The sequence below is a fragment of the Chelonia mydas genome, chromosome 4 (genome assembly GCF_015237465.2).
Source record: "Chelonia mydas isolate rCheMyd1 chromosome 4, rCheMyd1.pri.v2, whole genome shotgun sequence".
NCBI classification, from domain to species: Eukaryota; Metazoa; Chordata; order Testudines; family Cheloniidae; genus Chelonia; species Chelonia mydas.
Window position 1 is genome coordinate 84853268 of NC_057852.1, and position 21329 is coordinate 84874596.

The 21329-nt window shown below is 45.3% G+C and overlaps 1 protein-coding gene across 2 annotated transcripts in view; it reads right to left on the reverse strand.

The window, feature by feature from the left end:
- The window catches only part of PDGFRL (platelet derived growth factor receptor like), a 51692-nt gene extending 30363 nt beyond the window's left edge, over positions 1–21329 (reverse strand). Inside the window, exons 1-2 of one of the 2 annotated variants that reach the window (XM_037897683.2) lie at positions 20941–21329; positions 2932–3226 (exon numbers count right to left, since the gene is read on the reverse strand). In XM_037897683.2, the coding sequence (XP_037753611.1) occupies positions 2932–3226; positions 20941–21172 (527 nt within the window). In that variant the 5' untranslated portion in view covers positions 21173–21329. Of the gene's footprint in view, positions 1–2931; positions 3227–20365 lie in introns of both variants that reach the window. The other variant, XM_027825124.3, reaches the window with a different exon arrangement.

Consider the following 21329-nt stretch of genomic DNA (forward strand, 5'->3'; position numbering starts at 1 on the left):
AAACATTCAACCTTGATTTAAAGAGTTCAAAGTGATGGAGAATTTACCACATCCCTTGATAAGCTATTCCAATAGTTGATAACCCTCACTGTTAAAAGTATGCCTTATTTCCAGTTTGAACTTTGCCATCTTCAACTTCCAGCCACTAGATCTTGTTATGTCTTTGTACAAGAAAGCTCTTAAAAATCTAGCAAAAAGGCATCTTCTACTTGCTCAGTAATTATGAACTGTGATCAAGACAGCTCTTAAAATCTTCAGTTTGAAAAACTAAACATATTGAGTTCCTTCTGTCTCTCACTGTAAGATATGTTTACATGACCTTTAATCATTCTTGTAGCTTTTCTCTGAACCGTCTCCCTTCTTTTCAACATCCATACTGAAGAGAATTAGACTTCAGGGCCTGAAACACTTCTCTTTGTTGTAACTTTGGGGAATGGCAAACACATAGCATTTTTGTTGGAAAGCTATGTTTTCAATATTTAAACATCTTAATTCATTATAATCTAAACAAAAAAGTGAGAGGCATGGGGAACTTCCAAATTCAAGTTATGGTATAAAAGATAAACTCATTTAACACTCTTAAATGGAAATGTGAACTCAGGATTCCACTAGCTGAAAAATAAACACAGTGGTAGCAGACACTTTCTGGCAGAGGTAATTGCCACCAAAAGCCTATCTTGAATGAAAGGAAGTAAAATAAATTCTCATTTATGGGTTTAAATGGATGTTACTAAAGGTTAAATTCAGATCTCAAGAATGGATAGGAACCTGACAGCAGGAAAAAGATTAAAGAGGTCTTTGGAAAAAATGCTTTACCAGCAGGTGAATAAATATTGATTTACTGTCTACTGTATCAAGGAAGCACCTAACTGCTACAAAATATAATTTATAAACCATTTGAAAGATTATATTTGATTAATTAAATTAATGTAACCAAAGACAAAAAAGACTGCATAAAACTGTAGCTGGTAGACAGAAAAGAAGAATAAGCTTTATTCCTAACTCAAATGGAAAATATTTCATTTTTACATTATGACTCCAATTCTACTTTCATTGACGCCAACAGCTAAATTCCCACTGACTTCAATGGGACCAGGTGTGGGCCCTGTATCTGTCCCTAGTTAAAGGTTTAGAAGATTAAGGAATGTAATGGACTTCCTCTGAAAGGTAGATGAGGCCCCAAAACCAGGTTTCTATCCATCTAGTTCTTATCTTTTTGGAAGCAAATGTCAGGTTTCAAAAGGAAGAACATAAAGAGAACAGAGGAGAGGAAAGAAAATGTGTCAGTGGGGAGAGGCATGGAAAGGTATTAGTATTTTAGTCTAGAAAATGTTTAGAAAAATCAAAACACATTTCAACTTAAGTTTTTTTTAAGTCCCTTGATTGGTTGGTTGGTTTAGGGCTTTGGGAAATGTACAATATTTCATTAACAATTTAATATGTTTGGGAACCAGTGTTTCTCACTTTAGTCATACCTGCATGTTCTGGTCAATTTCATTTAGTCACCTGACTCTTCAGAAATATTTTACAATTTTTCAGTCAATAATAGTTGTGAGATTCCCCCACACAGCTTCTCTCATTCTCCAGTGATGAGGCACCTTCTTAGCTGGTATAAACTGTGATAACACCACTGAAGTCAATTTATACCAGCTGAGGATCTACCCCATGGCATTAAGGGTCGGAGTTCTCTCCAATACAATCCAACTTCCACATTCTGTGGAATAATGATTGTCTGTTACCCTTGACACATCCCAAACTTGACACATAAAAGTTGCCCACTAAAGTTTGTAATCTTACTGGTGGGCTTACTCGTCATGTAAACAGGACCCTCAATATTTCTTTCCCAGATCACAACTCTAACCTTCTATAGATCTACACTCCATACTCATTTTCTGAAAATGCAGACAAATGGCCAAATCTAGGACAATCCCAAATTCTGCAGACTCTCCCCACCTACACCCATGAATTTTATCATTGATCCCTCAAACCTATGTCCACTCCTCTGTCACCCATGTGTTGCACACTGTTAAATATATTTCTGATTTAATTCAAACTTTAAAACACTAATACTTGTCACTCATCAAATCTCTCTCTCTCTCTAACATCTATTGTCACATGCGGCTACCCACCTCCATCTCTCCATATTATTAAACAATCATCACATTCCATATTAAAAATAAATAAATTAACTACATACAAATAAACAGCCATACGTACTATTGCCGAAAGCAAGCACCCAAAGCAACCCCAAATGGACTGAAGATATTTTTGCTCTGCTACAATTCTACTCTTCCTTTATTAGAAAATCATTTTAGTTAAGCTATTTTTTTTTCAGTCCTTTAAGACAGGTATCACTGAAGTATGTGTTGCTGACATGAATCAATAAATCCTTAAGGGCCAAATTCTGCAGTCATTGTACACTCACTTAAAGTTCCCACTAAGACAATGAGAGTTTTGCCTAAATAAGGAGTAAAGACTGCCGAATTTTGCCATATTAAAGCAGGTATTGGTAAATATATGGTCATGTACATAGGCAAGCATTAGCAACCAGCAGTGATAGGGCCAGATAGTGTGTGATGAGACCCTAAGTATGTTTCTCCATAAAACTCTGCTAATGCTTCTTGTGATCCAACATGCTTTTTTTGTTAATAGCAGCACTGGATATGGAAATTAAAATCACAGAAGGGAGAAGAAATCTACATAGACCTAAAAATACTGCCTGCTTATGCAAATAATTATTTTCCAATACAGTAAATTGGTTTAATTACAGGAGAATTTTTTTCTACTCATGCCAGGTTCCTATCTTTTATGATTATCAAAAAGATATATTCCTTTCAAGGTGAAATATCCTGACCATAAAAACTTAATATAAAAATGTGTTTCAACTGGAAAATAAAGTTTCTAGCTTCTTTCAAATGAAAGGAAACTTACCTGAGCCTGGAGTCTTTAAAGGTGTCTAGGTATGAAGGATAACTCCACCCAATTTTATTCCCTTTACATCGTAGTTCTATGCTCTGCCCTGCAGGCAGACTCAAAGTGGCAGCAGGTTTCTGGAAGCGGCCTTTATCCATCACTTGGATCATTATGGACTGGGATTTTGTGGATGAGTCACTGGACTCTCTCTCCTTTAATTTAGGGAGTTTGGGCTTCATTTTTTTGTTGGCAGGTTTAATTTTGTTTTCTCCTGGTTCCTTTGGACGCTTACTCTTTGCAAGTTGTCCGGTAACTAATAAAAATGTGAAGAAAAAAGCAATGTGTTAATGATGATTTTCAAAAAGCAAAAAATTATACAGTATAATTATCTTTGAAAGGTTTCTTCTCTGCTAGTGTCTATAATAACTACAATCTTTATGTAAAATTAGTTTTCCCTCCTGGAAGCTCACCTTGATCAGCCTTCATACAAGGAAGGCAGAGAAAAATTGACTGGAGTTATAAATGTCCATATGAGTTTAGAATTCTAAGTATTAAACCACCCAATGTCACATGTTCCAGAAAAATACAGACTGCTCTTAATGTTTACCAAAAATCTGTCTCTGTGTGTAACACAGTTAATAGGAATAGACAAATAAATGAAAAATATCAGAACTCAATGTAACATGGGAACAAACACCTTTGTCTCAATAATTTCAGTCAAAACTGTCAGTTCCATCATGCACTTTCAATTCACCACATGACTAAGAAAGTCTTACATCTTAAAATATGTCGTCATACGTGGCCATCCACTCCTACACCTCTGTATAATTCTGTAGACAATGTGTGTTAAAAGAAGGGGGCCACATAATAAATATCAGGAAGTTTACAGATCACTGTTGATTTTTCAGTGCATTTGTTAAATGGTGTGGGTTTCTTTATAGTGATAATACATTTGACATTTAGAAATCTCTAAGGCAACAGCTAGATTTTTCAATAATAGCCATCAATTCTGGGTGCCCTACTGGAAATTCTTAGGGCTTGATAGAGAACCTAACACCTTCAGTTCCTATTAACTTCAACTGGAGTTGTGTGTGCTCAGACTTTCTAAAAATAAGGTGTCTCAAATTGAAGCTCCCAAAATTAGTGGCCAATTTTTAAAATGTTCACTTTCAAGAACATTTCTGGACCAAGGATGTCTGGCCAGTAAATATTAATCTAATGAAACAAACAAAAACTTGAACCATAAGCAAAGTCAGTAGAAGTGCAGCAGCAAGGCAAGTCAGTGAAAAAAAAACTGGTACTGCCTTTGCTACCTTCAAATCCCTTCCAAAAACTCCTTCTGCTACAGCGCTTAAATGAAGTGGAAATAGATTATTAAACCAACCAAAACCATAACAATCACAAAGAGGGGTACATGCCTTCCAGCTTCAATCTTGCAAAAATGGCACTACTCACAGAAGTTATTCTGAAGGAACTCAAATGTGAAACTGCAGGACTACTAACTGTCATCTGTAACCTATCATTTAAATCAGCTTCTATATCTAATGACTGGAGGATAGCTAATGTGATGCCAATTTTTAAAAAGGGCTCCAGAAGTGACCCTGGCAACTACACTTCAATACTGGGCAAACTGGCTGAAACTATCGTAAAGAACAAAATTGTCAGACACACAGATGAACATAATTTGTTGGAAAATAATAAACATGGTTTTTGTAAAGGGAAATCATGCCTCACCAACCTACTAGAATTCTTTGAGGGGGTCAACAAGCATGCGGACAAAGGAGATCCAGTGGATATAGTGTATTTAGATTTTCAGAAAGCCTTTGACAAGGTCCCTCACCAAAGGCTCTCAAGCAAAATAAGCAGTTATGGGATAAGAGGGAAGGTTCTCTCATGGATTGGTAAGATAGGTTTCAGAGTAATAGCCGTGTTAGTCTGTATTCTCAAAAAGAAAAGGAGTACTTGTGGCACCTTAGAGACTAACCAATTTATTTGAGCATAAGCTTTCGTGAGCTACAGAGCTGTAGCTCACGAAAGCTTATGCTCAAATAAATTGGTTAGTCTCTAAGGTGCCACAAGTACTCCTTTTCTTTTATTAAAAGATAGGAAACTGAAACAAAGGGTGGGAATAAATGGTCAGTTTCAGAATGGAGAGAGGTAAATAGTGGTGTCCTCCAGGGATCTGTACTGGGCCCACTGGCAGATGAAATTTAATGTTGACAAATGCAAAGTAATACACATCGGAAAACATAATCCTAACTATACATATACAATGATGGGGTCTATTAGCTGTTACCACTCAAGAAAGAGATCTTGGAGTCATTGGGGATAGTTCTCTGAAATCATCCACTCAATGTGCAGCGGCAGTCAAAACAGCAAACTGAATGTTGGGAATCATCAAGAATGGGATAGATAATAAGACAGAAAATATGATATTGCCTCTATATAAATCCATGGTATGCCCACACCTTGAATACTGCGTGCAGATGTGGTCGCCCCATCTCGAAAAAGATCTAATGGAATTGGAAAAGTTTCAGAAAAGGGCAACAAAAATGATTAGGGGTATAGAACAGCTTCCATATGAGGAGAGAGTAATAAGACTTGGACTTTTCAGCTTGGAAAAGGGGTGACTAAGGGGGGATATGATAGAAGTCTATAAAATCATGAGTGGAACAGAGAAAGTAAATAAGGAAGTGTTATTTACTCCTTCTCATAATACAGGAACAAGAGGTCACCAAATGAAATTAATAGGTAGCAGGTTTAAAACAAACACAAGAAAGTATTTTTTCACGCAACACACTGTTAACCTCTGAAACTCCTTGCCAGAAGGTATTGTGAAGGCCAATACTATAACAGGGTTCAAAAGGGAGCTAGAGAGAGTCATGGAAGATAGCCATTGATGGACGTATAAGCCAGGATGGGCAGGAATGGTGTCCCTGGCCCCTGTTTGCTAGAAGCTGGGATTGGCTGACAGGGCACGGATCACTTGATGATAACCTGTCTGTTCATTCCCTTTGGAGCACCTGCCATTGGCCACTGTCAGAGGACAGGATACTGGGCTTTGTGGACCTTTGGTCTGACCCACTATGGCTGTTCTTATGTTATTCTGTACATAAATGATTGCAGGATTGGGCCTTAATTGAGCAACCACATGATTTTATTGTCACTTCGTCAGTTTATGAAACTAACTTTTAATGGCATGTTCAGTTTCGGTTCTGATCCTGCAAACACATGAGTAACTGAATAAGATACTCTCATGAACAAAGTCACTCACATGTGGAAGTGTTCTTGGAAGCAGGCCTTCAGTTTGCATGCTTTTCAGTACATGAACCACGTTTTTATCTCAAGAATGATGCACTATTAATCCATTTTGCTTTCTGCTTAGATTTAACCTCCCCTCTGCACTTATAAGTGTCTTTTTTCTCTGTCAATAACTAATGCATGATAGTCACACTACTTGTACTAACATCGTGACAAATACTGTGCCAACAGGAATCTTTTGGGAGAGGTGCTTGGTGATTAGACACAACAGTTGTGAAGGCTGGGGGCTTCATTTTTAAGGTCTTATCAACATGGGGAGGTTAATTCAGTTTTACTATAGTTTGTTCTCATTAAATTGCCTTGTATCCACAGCCAGTACCACATACCCATTACAGTAGCCACGTCCCTTAAAACACTGTACTTTGTGGGCCTCCATCAAGCTCCTGGCTTGACTGCCTTCTTTGGAGAGCTGCATATTCAGTCCCACTGGGAGAAGAGTTACCGGAATGCAGACATCTACAAACACTGTGGGCAAATGAAGGCACCGAGCTGGTACCAATGCAGAGTCAAACCAAAGGTGCTCAAGCAGAAGACAGGAGATAAGGACAAGACCTCTGGTAATGCTCCCACTATTTGCCCATACTCTGAGCACCTGGATCACATTTTTTGCATGTGATGCCACCACTGCACTCAGCACAGCAAATGTGACCCTAGGATGCATAAACAGAGGACTCTCAAGTAGGAGCAGAAGAGGTTGTTTTACCTCTGTATTTAGCACTAGTGCAGCTGGTGCTGGAATACTGTGTCCAGTTCTGTGTCCACAATTTAAGAAGGATGTTGATAAATTGGAGAGGGTTCAGAGAGGAGCCAGAAGAATGATTAAAGGATTTGAAAACACGCCTCATAGTTATAAGCAAAGCAGACTGAGCTCTGAATCTAACAAAGAGAAGGTTAAGTGGTGACTTGATTACAGTCTACAAGTATCTACATGGGGAACAAATCTTCAGTCTAGCAGAGAAAGATATAATAAGATCCAATGGTAGGAAATTGAAGCTAGAAAAATTCAGACTGGAAATAAGGCATAATTTTTTAACAGTGAGGGTAATTAACCACTGGAACATAGTTAATGTGTTGCTCCATGTGGATTCTCCATCACTGACAATTTTCAAATCAAGAGTGGATGCTTCTCTAAAAGATATGCTCTTCGGACAATTTTGGATAATGTCTATGGCCTGGGTTGTACAGACCTTCTGCCCTGGAATCTATTAAATTATGTGGTGAACAGTTTTCCACAAAGCACCCTTGGTATCATGGCAAGCACTCAACACACCACGTAGATCACAGAGTCAGATCAGGAGGAGGTAGTGAAGATCATATGAATTGGCAGATTACACAAGAACCGTATGCATGCTGCCAGCCTGAAACTGTAGTAGTAATATGTGCTGTATTACAATACACCCATATATGGGGATTTAAACAACTTCCCCCGCCCCCACGTACTCTCTTAGGGTATGTCTACACTATGAAATTAGGTCGAATTTATAGAAGTCGGTTTTTTAGAAATTGTTTTTATATAGTCGATTGTGTGTGTCCCCACACAAAATGCTCTAAGTGCATTAAGTGCATTAACTCGGCGGCATGCTTCCACAGTACCGAGGCTAGCGTCAACTTCCAGAGCGTTGCACTGTGGGTAGCTATCCCACAGTTCCCGCAGTCTCCACCACCCACTGGAATTCTGGGTTGAGATCCCAATGCCTAATGGGGCAAAAACATTGTCGCGGGTGGTTCTGGGTACATGTCCTCAGGCCCTCCCTCCCTCCGTCCCTCCGTGAAAGCAACGGCAGACAATTGTTTCGTGCCTTTTTTCCTGAGTTACCTGTGCAGACGCCATACCACGGCAAGCATGGAGCCCGCTCAGCTCACTGTCACCCTACATCTCCTGGGTGCTGGCAGACACGATACTGCATTGCTACCCGGCAGCAGCTCATTGCCTTGGGGCAGCAGACGGTTCAATAAGCCTGATCACCTCGGACATGACGATGGTTCTCCTGGCCGCCCTGGTAAGGTCGGTCAGGAGCGTCTGGGCAGACATGGGCGCAGGGACTGAAACAGGAGTGACTCGACCAGGTCATTCTCTTTAGTCCTTCCGGCAGTCTTATTGCACCATCTTCTGCCAACCAGCCAGGAGATGAGGATGGCTAGTAGTCCTATTGCACCATCTTCTGCTGAGCAGGCAGGAGATGAGGATGGCTAACAGTCCTATTGCACCGTCTGCTGCCAGCCAGAGATGTAAAAGAGAGATGGAGTGGATCAAAACAAGAAATACACTAGATTTGTTTTGTATTCATTTGCTTCCCCCTCTATGAAATCAATGGCCAACAATCGTTTCGATGAGGTCTGTCAGGGGCACCTTGAAAAGTTTAATGGAGATTCAGTCCTGCCTGAAATACCGGGGGGAGGGATAGCTCAGTGGGTTGAGCATTGGCCTGCTAAACCCAGGGTTTTGAGTTCAGTCCTTGAGGGGGCCATTCTGTGTTACAGTTGTTTTTGTTTCTTCTTGATATAAAGCCACCCCCTTTGTTGATTTTAATTCCCTGTAAGCCAACCCTGTAAGCCATGTCGTCAGTCACCCCTCCCTCTGTCAGAGCAACGGCAGACAACTGTTCCACACCTTTTTTCTGTGCGGACGCCATACCATGGCAAGCATGGAGCCCGCTCAGATCACTTTGGCAATTAGGAGCACATTAAACACCACACGCATTATCCAGCAGCATATGCGGCACCAGAACCTGGCAAAGCGAAACCGGGCAAGTAGGCGATGTCAGCGTGGTGACGACAGTGATGAGGACATGGAAATAGACTTCTCTCAAAACACAGGCCCTGGCAATGTGGGCATCATGGTGCTAATTGGGCACGTTCATGCCGTGGAAAGCCGATTCTAGGCCTGGGAAACAAGCACAGACTGGTGGGACCGCATAGTGTTACAAGTCTGGGATGATTCCCAGTGGCTGCGAAACTTTTGCATGCGTAAGGGCACTTTCATGGAACTTTGTGACTTGCTTTCCCCTGCCCTGAGGCGCATGAATACCAAGATGAGAGCAGCCCTCACAGTTGAGAAGCGAGTGGCGATAGCCCTCTGGAAGCTTGCAACGCCAGACAGCTACCGGTCAGTCGGGAATCAATTTGGAGTGGGCAAATCTACTGTGGGGGCTGCTGTGATGCAAGTAGCCAATGCAACCAAAGATCTGCTGATATCAAGGGTAGTTATCCTGGGAAATGTGCAGGTCATAATGGATGGCTTTGCTGCAATGAGATTCCCTAACTGTGGTGGGGCCACAGACGGAACCCATATCCCTATCTTGGCACCGGAGCACCAAGCCGGTGAGTACGTAAACTGCAAGGGGTACTTTTCAATAGTGCTGCAAGCACTGGTGGATCACAAGGGACGTTTCACCAACATCGATGTGGGATGGCCGGGAAAAGTCCATGACGCTCGCATCTTCAGGAACTCTGGTCTGTTTCAAAAGCTGCAGGAAGGGACTTTATTCCCAGACCAGAAAATAACCATTGGGGATGTTGAAATGCCTATAGTTATCCTTGGGGACCCAGCCTACCTCTTAATGCCATGGCTCATGAAGCTGTACACAGGCACCCTGGATAGTAGTCAGGAGCTGTTCAACTACAGCTAACCAAGTTCAGAATGGTGGTAGAACGTGCATTTGGATGTTGAAAAGCACGCTGATGCAGTTTACTGACTCAGTTAGACCTCAGCAAACAATATTCCCATTGTTATTACTGCTTGCTGTGCGCTCCACAATATGAGAGAGAGTAAGGGGGAGACATTTATGGCAGGATGGGAGGTTGAGGCAAATCGCCTGGCCGCTGGTTACGCGCAGCCAGACACCAGGGCCGTTAGAAGAGCACAGGAGGGTGTGGTGCGCATCAGAGAAGCTTTGAAAACCAGTTTCATGACTGGTCAGGCTACGGTGTGAAAGTTCTGTTTGTTTCTCCTTGATGAAACCTCCCACCCCCCACTTGGTTCACTCTACTTCCCTGTAAGCTGACCACCCTCCCCACCCCCCTTTGATCACCACTTGCAGAGGCAATCAAGTCATTGTTGCTTCACATTCATGTATTCTTTATTAATTCATCACACAAATAGGGGGATAACTGCGCCAAGGTAGCCTGGGGGGGTCATGGAGGAGGGAAGGACAAGGCCACATAGCACTTTAAAAGTTTAGAACTTTAAAAGTTATTGAATGCCAGCTTTCTGTTGCTTGGGCAATCCTCTGGGGTGGAGTGACTGGGTGGCCGGAGGCCCCACCACCACGTTCTTGGGCGTCTGAGTGAGGAGGCTATGGAACTTAGGGAGGAGGGCGTTTGGTTACACAGGGGCTGTAGCGGTGGTCTGTGCCCCTGCTGCCTTTCCTGCAGCTCAACCATATGCTGGAGCATATGAGTTTGATCCTCCAGCAACCTCAGCATTGAATCCTGCCTCCTCTCAGCACGCTGCCACCAACTATCAGCTTCAGCCCTCTCTTCAGCCCGCCGCCTCTCCTCCCAGTCATTTTGTGCTTTCCTGCACTCTGACATTGTCTGCCTCCACGCATTCATCTGTGCTCTGTCAGTGTGGGAGGACAGCATGAGGTCAGAGAACATTTCATCGCGAGTGCGCTTTTTTCACCTTCTAATCATAGAACCATAGAATATCAGGGTTGGAAGGGACCTCAGAAGGTCATCTAGTCCAACCCCCTGCTCGAAGCAGGACCAAGTCCCAGTTAAATCATCCCAGCCAGGGCTTTGTCAAGCCTGACCTTAAAAACCTCTAAGGAAGGAGATTCTACCACCTCCCTAGGTAACGCATTCCAGTGTTTCACCACCCTCTTAGTGAAAAAGTTTTTCCTAATATCCAATCTAAACCTCCCCCACTGCAACTTGAGACCATTACTCCTCGTTCTGTCATCTGCTACCATTGAGAACAGTCTAGAGCCATCCTCTTTGGAACCCCCTTTCAGGTAGTTGAAAGCAGCTATCAAATCCCCCCTCAGTCTTCTCTTCTGTAGACTAAACAATCCCAGCTCCCTCAGCCTCTCCTCATAAGTCATGTGTTCTAGACCCCTAATCATTTTTGTTGCCCTTCGCTGGACTCTCTCCAATTTATCCACATCCTTCTTGTAGTGTGGGGCCCAAAACTGGACACAGTACTCCAGATGAGGCCTCACCAATGTTGAATAGAGGGGAACGATCACATCCCTCGATCTGCTCGCTATGCCCCTACTTATACATCCCAAAATGCCATTGGCCTTTTTGGCAACAAGGGCACACTGCTGACTCATATCCAGCTTGTCGTCCACTGTCACCCCTAGGTCCTTTTCCGCAGAACTGCTGCCTAGCCATTCGGTCCCTAGTCTGTAGCGGTGCATTGGATTCTTCCGTCCTAAGTGCAGGACCCTGCACTTATCCTTATTGAACCTCATCAGATTTCTTTTGGCCCAATCCTCCAATTTGTCTAGGTCCCTCTGTATCCTATCCCTCCCCTCCAGCGTATCTACCACTCCTCCCAGTTTATTATCATCCGCAAATTTGCTGAGAGTGCAATCCACACCATCCTCCAGATCATTTATGAAGATATTGAACAAAACCGGCCCCAGGACCGACCCCTGGGGCACTCCACTTGACACCGGCTCCCAACTAGACATGGAGCCATTGATCACTACCCGTTGAGCCCGACAATCTAGCCAACTTTCTACCCACCTTATAGTGCATTCATCCAGCCCATACTTCCTTAACTTGCTGACAAGAATACTGTGGGAGACCGTGTCAAAAGCTTTGCTAAAGTCAAGAAACAATACATCCACTGCTTTCCCTTCATCCACAGAACCAGTAATCTCATCATAAAAGGTGATTAGATTAGTCAGGCATGACCTTCCCTTGGTGAATCCATGCTGGCTGTTCCTGATCACTTTCCTCTCATGCAAGTGCTTCAGGATTGATTCTTTGAGGACCTGCTCCATGATTTTTCCAGGGACTGAGGTGAGGCTGACTGGCCTGTAGTTCCCAGGATCCTCCTTCTTCCCTTTTTTAAAGATTGGCACTACATTAGCCTTTTTCCAGTCATCTGGGACTTCCCCCGTTCGCCACGAGTTTTCAAAGATAATGGCCAATGGCTCTGCAATCACAGCCGCCAATTCCTTCAGCACTCTCGGATGCAACTCGTCCGGCCCCATGGACTTGTGCACGTCCAGCTTTTCTAAATAGTCCCTAACCACCTCTATCTCCACAGAGGGCTGGCCATCTCTTCCCCATTTTGTGATGCCCAGCGCAGCAGTCTGGGAGCTGACCTTGTTAGTGAAGACAGAGGCAAAAAAAGCATTGAGTACATTAGCTTTTTCCACATCCTCTGTCACTAGGTTGCCTCCCTCATTCATTAAGGGGCCCACACTTTCCTTGGCTTTCTTCTTGTTGCCAACATACCTGAAGAAACCCTTCTTGTTACTCTTGACATCTCTTGCTAGCCTCTGGGAAGGAGAAGATCCTGTGATCCTTGAAACACATGCAGCTGGTGGAGAGAAAAAAAAAAAAAGGGACAGTGGTATTTAAAAAGACATTTTATAGAACAATGGGTACACTCTTTCACGGTAAACCTTGCTGTTAACATTACATACATAGCACATGTGCTTTTGATACAAGGTTGCATTTTGCCTCCCATCACCTCATGGCTAACCCCTCCTCCACCCCCCTCCCCGTAGCTAACAGCAGGGAACATTTCTGTTCAGCCACAGGCAAACAGCCCAGCAGGAACCGGCACCTCTGAATGTCCCCTTAAGAAAAGCACCCTATTTCAACCAGGTGACCATGAATGATATCACTCTCCTGAGGATAACACAGAGAGATAAAGAACTGATGTTGTTTGAATGCCAGCAAACATACACTGCAATGCTTTGTTCTGCAATGATTCCCAACTACGTGCTACTGGCCTGGCGTGGTAAAATGTCCTACCATGGTGGACGGAATAAGGCTGCCTTCCCCAGAAACCTTTTGCAAAGGCTTTGGGAGTACATCCAGGAGAGCTTTATGGAGATGTCCCTGGAGGATTTCCGTTCCATCCCCAGACATGTTAACAGACTTTTCCAGTAGCTGTACCGGCCGCGAATACCAGGGCAAATTAATCATTAAACACGCTTGCTTTTAAACCATGTATACTATTTAAAAAGGTACACTCACCGGAGGTCCCTTCTCTGCCTGCCAGGTCCAGGAGGCAGCCTTGGGTAGGTTTGGGGGGTACTGGCTCCAGGTCCAGGTTGAGAAACAGTTCCTGGCTGTTGGGAAAACCGGTTTCTCCGCTCGCTTGCTGTGAGCTATCACCTTCCTCGTTCCCCAAACTTGCTTCCGTGTTGCCTCCCTCTCCATTGAAGGAGTCAAAGCACATGGTTGGGGTAGTGGTGACTGAACCCCCTAAAATGGCATGCAGCTCATCATAGAAGCAGCATGTTTGGGGCTCTGACCCGGAGCGGCTGTTTGCCTCTCTGGTAGGCTTGCCTCAGCTCTAAGTTTCACGTGGCACTGCTGCGGGTACCTGTTATGGCCTCTGTCCTTCATGCCCTGGGAGATTTTAACAAATGTTTTGGCATTTCGAAAACTGGAACGGAGTTCTGATAGCACTGATTCCTCTCCACATACAGCGATCAGATCCTGTACCTCCTGTTCGGTCCATGCTGGAGCTCTTTTGCGATCCTGGGACTCCATCATGGTCACCTCTGCTGATGAGCTCTGCATGGTCACCTGAAGCTTGCCACACTGGCCAAACAGGAAATGAAATTCAAAAGTTTGCGGGTCTTTTCCTGTCTACCTGGCCAGTGCATCTGAGTTGAGAGTGCTGTCCAGAGCGGTCAAAATGGAGCACTCTGGGATAGCTCCTGGAGGCCAATACCGTCTAATTGCGTCCACAGTACCCCAAATTCGACCCGGCAAGGCCGATTTCAGCACTAATCCCCTTGTCGGTGGTGGAGTAAAGAAACAGATTTTAAGAGCCCTTTAAGTAGGAAAAAAAGGGCCTCGTCATGTGGACGGGTGCCGGGTTAAATTGATTTAACGCTGCTAAATTCGACCTCAACTCCTAGTGTAGACCAGGGCTTAGACAGACCTAGGAGCCTCTCTCCACCTGCATGGCTTTTATCACGCTCTTCTTCTTCCTCTTCTTCCACCCCCACCCCCACAATGCTATCTGCACTTGAAACTTAAAGCTACAGAGGTTTTATTTCCCTGAAGTATCAAATCCCACAACTATCAGCCAAATGTGACACCCACAATCCCTACCTCCCAAACTGCGGGATGATTGCTCTCCCTCCCAGTTGACCACAGCTTCCCTCATCCCCCTTCCATTCAAGATGTCAGTACCACAGGCGTTAAAAATAAATCAAACATATTACATGGCAGGTATTTTTACTGTAGCTGCAGATACAGAAACTAGTAGAAAATGGACTTTGGATCACAGTTTATACAGTGCATTAAATTATATAATAAATTGCCAAAATCAGACAACACAGACATTCAAAAAATGCATAAGGATTGCAAGGCAATCATGGCTATTTTCAATCATTCCCTCAGCCTTGTTAACCTTTTGTGTTCAAACCAATTACTGCTAACATTTATTTTGCAGTTTATTTTGGGCTAATCTACAGACGTTTAAAAGAGAATAAGGCAAAGATAGTGCAATATTTTGACAAGCATATTGCAAGACAATTCAACCTTCTCAGGGCAGCCTAGACAGGCATTGTTTCCCTCCCACTCCTGCACCAGCTGGGGGAGGAAGGGCACCATCCTGGTAAATAGCTGCGCTGCTATTTTCCTGATTTGCCCATTGCCCATTTGAGCAAGACCCCTCTGTATTTCATGGGAACTCAACCCAGGGTAACATCCTCCAGTGTAATAACAGCTTGCAGAGACAGACATGCAGTTACAGTACTAACATGCCCCTCACTCGCCTCCCACACCCAGAGTCCCCACACCCCCCACAGCACTGGTACAGGGGTCCTATGCAAGGAGGGCGTAAATCAGAACATGTCTAGCCATCTCAAAATGAACCACATAATGGGAAGTTCAAATGGGAATGGCATTTTATCACTGTTGGTAGGGAGACTAGTACCGGGACAACTACTTGTGCTTTTTCTGATTTCCCTAAGCACCTGTGATGCTGTAGCCCACACATACAAGAACCTGAGAAGCAAAAGAAGATTTACAGGGAAATAGCGACTGCATCCCAAGAAAGGGCCAGTTAGGCAGAAGGGTCAAGGGACAGTTTCCTAGAGCAAAAAGAAAAGGAGTACTTGTGGCACCTTAGAGACTAACAAATTTATTAGAGCATAAGCTTTTGTGATGCTCAAATAAATTGGTTAGTCTCTAAGGTGCCACAAGTACTCCTTTTCTTTTTGCAAATACAGACTAACACGGCTGTTACTCTGAAACCTTTCCTAGAGCAATCATACAGATTTAGAAGGGAGCACAGAGCCCTGAAAAGGGACATGATGCAACCTAGCCACGTCCTGCAAACTACAGAGAATATACCATACTTGGACCTCCCTTTCGCTCACAAAAAGTGCAGACCCTTCCCACTCCAATCAATCCCAATGGAGAAGCAGAACAATTTCTAACACCTCACCTACACACATACGAGAGCACTCAACTCTCTGGGCATGCCACAGTTCCACTGCTCTTAAGCTTACACTATAACTTTTTTATTATTCAAGTAGTTTTGATACCTCAGGTTTTTTGTACAACTTGGCTGAAAAGTTTCATTGAGGAACAGCGTTCCCCTTAATTACATAACATCCTCCCCACAGTATCAATTCACAAAAAAACCTACAGCACATACATGGTAGTAATTTCCTTGGTTACAATACATTCATTAGCCACAACATATCCCTGACCCTAACCATCCCTAACCAGTTGGAGCATTTTGCTCGCTCTGGCTGTTCATAACATTCAGTAAGTTTCCCCACCTCTCCCTTCCACCCATCGGTCAGGCTCTCTCCGTTGCTGTCACAGATACTGTGCAAAATACAGCAACTACTTATACAAAGCACATAATGACAAGAAGGATTTAGCCATATCACAAATAACCTCCACCTTCCCAGCAGTCTTCCAAATGCACTCTCCAGTCACCTTGCAGCTACAGCTCCGTTTTCCTACCCAGATGTTCAATAAAAGACTTCAGGGAAGCAGAGGGTAAGCTAGATCTCTCAGAATGCTGGAAGGAATCATGACCCTATTAAATGTCCATAGTAGACTGGGGAGCAAAAATTCCTTTGCTCATTCCAGAAAACTGGCCTGAATATCTAAAGACTCTGACACCATGGACCTTCCCATACTACCCCACATTAATATCGGTGAACCTTCCACAGTGATCAACCAGGCAAAATACTCCTTCCTCATGACCAAGTCTTGGCTCTGCTGTATGGGGCAAGGAATAGGTATGGAAGTTGCATCAGTAGCCTTTTTACAGTTTGGAAACCCCATCTGTGCAAAGACATCAACAATGTCCTGTGCATTGCCAAGCTTTATGACCCAGCACAACTGCACCCTCTGAATAGCATAGCAAACAGCCCCAACAGTTCATCTGGCAACACCAAATCAGTTAGCAAATGACCAGTAGCAATCAGGGTGGTGAACTTCCAGATGGTGATTACAACACACTTCTCCATGCTAAGGAGAACTCTCATGTTGATGTTCTGCCACTGCAGCTCCAGTTCTGAATAGATCTCTAGGAAAACAGCCTTCCACATTTAGCTGGAGTTAGCTCACGAAAGCTTATGCTCAAATAAATTGGTTCGTCACCCCAGTTCTGCATCACTATTCTGTCCCACCAATCAGTGCTAATTGACCGAGCCCAGAAACAGCACTTCAAGTAAAGCTGTTCCAACAAGATGCCCTGCAGAAGTAACTGCTCGATTTCATCCTTTTCCTCCAGCAACACCTGTAGCCATATTGCTGTGTCTACAGCCCCAGACCGAAGTCCACTCAACTGCTAAGACACGTGCATCATTCTGCTCAAAGTAATGACGACTGTCATGATCACGGCAATCTGCAATGTGTCCTCCATGCTGCCTGACAGCATTTTGAAAATGGCACTGGCAAAATACAGATGATTTATGGGTAGGGTTGCCAGAACCCTAGAACCCTAGAGACCAGAACACCCAGTCAAAAAGGGACACTGGCGGCTCTGATCAGCACTGCTAAGCAGGCCGTTAAAAGTCCAGTTGGTGGTGCAGCAGGGCTGGCAGGCTCCCTGCCCAACTCTGCACGGCTCCCAGAAAGCGGCCGGCATGTCTCTCTGGCTCCTAGGCAGAGGGGCAGTCACAGGGGATCAACACGCTGACCCCACCCTGAGCACCGGCTCTGCAGCTCCCATTGGCTGGGAACCGCCTGAGGTCAGCACCACCTAGAGCCCGCACCCCAAACCCCCTCCCGCAACCAAACTCCCTCCCAGAGCCCGCACCCCCAACCCCCTGCCCAGAGCCCCCTCCCACACTCCGAACCTCTCAGCCCCAGCCCAGAGCCCCGTCCTGCACCCCAAATCCCTCATCCCTGGCCCCATCCCAAAGCCCACATCCCCTGCCAGAGCCCTCACCCCCTCTCGCACCCCAATCCCCTGCCCCAGCCCCATGAAAATGAGCAAGGATGCGGGAGAGTAAGAGACAGAGAGGGGTGGGGAATGGTGTGAGCGGGGACAGGGCCTTGGAGAAGGGGCAGGGCGAGGATATTCGGTTTTCTGCAATTAGAAAGTTGGCAACCCTAATTATGGGTTGCCAGGAAAGTTGGATCCCAAGTCCCAGAATTCCTGTAGATTCCAGTAGGCAGCCCACAATTCACTGCAAGAAGAATCCTATAATGCATACAGCTGAGCAGTAGAATATGGTATGGGGTATATATAAATCACATAAAATCATGACTGATGTGGAGAAAGTAAATAAGGAAATGTTTTTTACTCCTCATAACACAAGAGCTAGGGGCCACCAAATGAAAATAATAGGCAGCAGATTTAAAACAAACAAAAGGAAATATTTTTTCACACAACGCACAGTCAACCTGTGGAACTCCTTGTCAGATGATGTTGTAAAGACCAAGACCATAACAGGGTTTAAAAAAGAACTAGATAAATTCATGGAGGATAGGTCCATCAATGGCTATTAGCCAAGATGGGCAGAGATGGTGTGCCTCTGTTTACCAGAAGCTGGGAATGGGCGACAGGGGATGGATTACTTGATGATTACTTCTTCGGCACCTGGCACTGGCCACTGTCGGAAGGCAGGATGCTGGGATAGATCGACCTTTGGTCTGACCCAGTATGGCTGTTCTTATGGGATATCTGCCTAGGATGTTGCATGGTTAATTCAAAACAGCATATGGAGCTGCATGGACACAATGGGACACAAGGGAAGTACCTTAAGCCATCATAACAAAGTGTGAACGTGCTTTAGTTCGATATAGTTAATTCAATGTATTTAGAGTGGTCAAACTAATCCAAAACAATATGCCCATAGAGACAAGACTGGAATGACAGACGCAGCATCAGTTTGGCCATTTACCTGACAGGGCTGGTTATGAATTTCCCTATTCCAGCTGCACACTTAAAAAACAAACACAAAAAACCCCACCACAACCTGAAAATGAAATTTGATTAAAATGAAGTTCATGTCCTTTCACAAGGACGGTACGTAAAAACTACATGAAGATACAAGTTAATTGCAATTAATCTCTGTGGACAACAAATGACCTAGTTCACCACAAGTTTTCGATGATTATATTGCAATTATTGTTGTTCCATATTAAGATGTTATTTTTGAGAAATGACTATCTGAAAAAATAACTGTATACTTTACCTAGAATGCTGTTGCTCTTGAATACTAATATGGAAGAGAGCAAAACAACACTGAAAACATTTTAATAACTTTGAAGATCGGGGCAGCATCCCAGTATGCACCTATACAAAACATAAATCAGTTTTCTGAATCCCTTTAATCCGAGCAGAGCCTGCAATCAGTAAAAATATCTTGCTAGCAACTTTTAAGATCTGCATCTTGTACCAGTGCTTTTTTGGTTTTCACTCACCACAGAAGTACTACGTGCAAACTACACTTCTTCTTTACGGTGTCCAGGACTAACTTTTTTTCCCCTTCAGGACAAAAAAAAAAAAAAAAAAAGAATCCTGTTCTCATCTAAGGACTGAAATCCTGTGCTTAATTAAAAAAAGCTTGGCATTTTTGCAAATACTTTTTATTTCCCAAAAAGAGCTGTGCAGAAAGAAGCTGTATTTTTGGTCAGTACCCATGAATGCAAGAAAACCAAAGCCAGGTTGTTGGCAGCAGCGTGAAATTGTATAATAGCATAATCTGTTTTTCATTTAGGGAAGAGGAGAAGCTGCGGAGGCTCTGGCAGCTGTGCAGGATGGGACCCGGAGAGAATTGCACTCTTTAAACCTGACAACTAATTTCTATGGCGAACAGCTCCAGGATTCTTCCTCCCATTCCAAGTCCTTTCTGCGCTGCTGTGAGATGGAAATCAACTCCTTACTGGAGATGGGTGGGAATACCAAATAACCCCACCTCCCACCTAAAAGTGGACACGTTTACATGAATTGCAAAGCCCTGGAAATAGTATACCAGCTGTAGGAATTCAAGCAGATTGCAAACCCAGCCCCGTTTACTGACCTATTGATACGTCTGGGGGAGACGGGTGGAAAGTGCCGCTGATCTATGGAAAGTGAGGGAGACAAATGTTCCGTAGGCAGGGTGAAGGCTGCCTGGTCTGTGCAGTATGAAAAGAGAGGAAGGGAGCCCCTGAGAAGTGGGGGCAATAAGGGAGGAGAAGAAAAGCGAGGAAAGGGCTGAAGGGAGCGTGTCGACAGGAGGGACGCGGCAGGACTGTGGGACAAACTGTTTGTACAGCACCGTGCACTATGCCCCCCACCCATGCAAACAGCCGCTGTGTCCGCTAACCCAGGGGAAGGGCAGCAAGGGGCCGGGGACAGCAGTGGCGGGACGAACCAAGGGGAGCTCCCGAGGGCAATGGAGCTGGGGCCGCAGCGAGACACAGAGCTCCCTGGACCACGGGAACAACGGGCGGAGGGGAGGCTGGGCTGGGGAGGGAGCCCGGGCTGGGGAGGGAGCCCTGTGCCCCCAGTCCGCGGACTCACCATTTTGTAGCGTTTCGTGCAGCAGCAGGAGGCTCAGCAGGACCCACAGCCTCATGTCGGAGCAGCCGCGGGCGAGCCGAATTGCGGGGGCTCTGGAAAGTCCGCCGCAAAGCTCCCAGTGCAGGGAGGGGGAGCTAGCGCCGGAGGAGGAGCTCGCCGGAGCTCGCCGTCCCTGCACCAGGCGAGCTCTCCAGTCTGAGCGCGCGGGGAAGGGCTGCTAGGGGCCCTGCCACGCCCTCGGGCCCCCTGGGCAGCTGCGGAGCAGGGCGGTTCGGCACGCACGTGAGAGCCCGGCGGGGGCAGGTCCAGTCCCTCCCCCCGAGATCACAGCCAGCGCCGGCGAAACCTGCTGTGCGGGCAGCGCGCACCTGGGCTGTGGAGTGACCCTGGGGCGCAGGGGTCCCAGCGGGGGGGAATAAAACAGGGAGGCGTCGATCCCTGGCAAACACACGGACTGGTACCGGCTAGCGGCGGCGTGGGCCACACTGTTCCCTTGAACGTGCGCCGGTGTCCCCAGCCGACTTTTCCTGCCCACGCAACCCAGGCATTACATGCCCCAGAAACTCAGCACACACCTGGTCCCGCGGGCGGGATCCAGCCGTGGGGACGCTTCCGTCCAGCCCCCTTACGCGTCCTCTCTGCGCTGCCTGACCTCGCCTGGGTCAGGTCCCACCGCAGGGATGACTCGCCCTTGTGGCGCGCCACGGGGAAAGGTGGCACAGCCTCAGGCATGAACGTGTAGAATCGAACTGCCGGCGAGAGAAGAGAGATGGTGGCGGGAAGTCCTCTCAGGCGTGAACTCTTCATCGGGGTGCAACAGCTTAGCGCGAAATTTGTTCAGTAGAAAGTTCTTGTAATAGGGTTGCCATTACCACCTTTTTAGTTGCAGAAAACCAACAATACTATTGCCCCCCGTCCCTGCTCCACCTCCACTCCCTCCGTCCCTCACTTGCTAGGGTTGCCA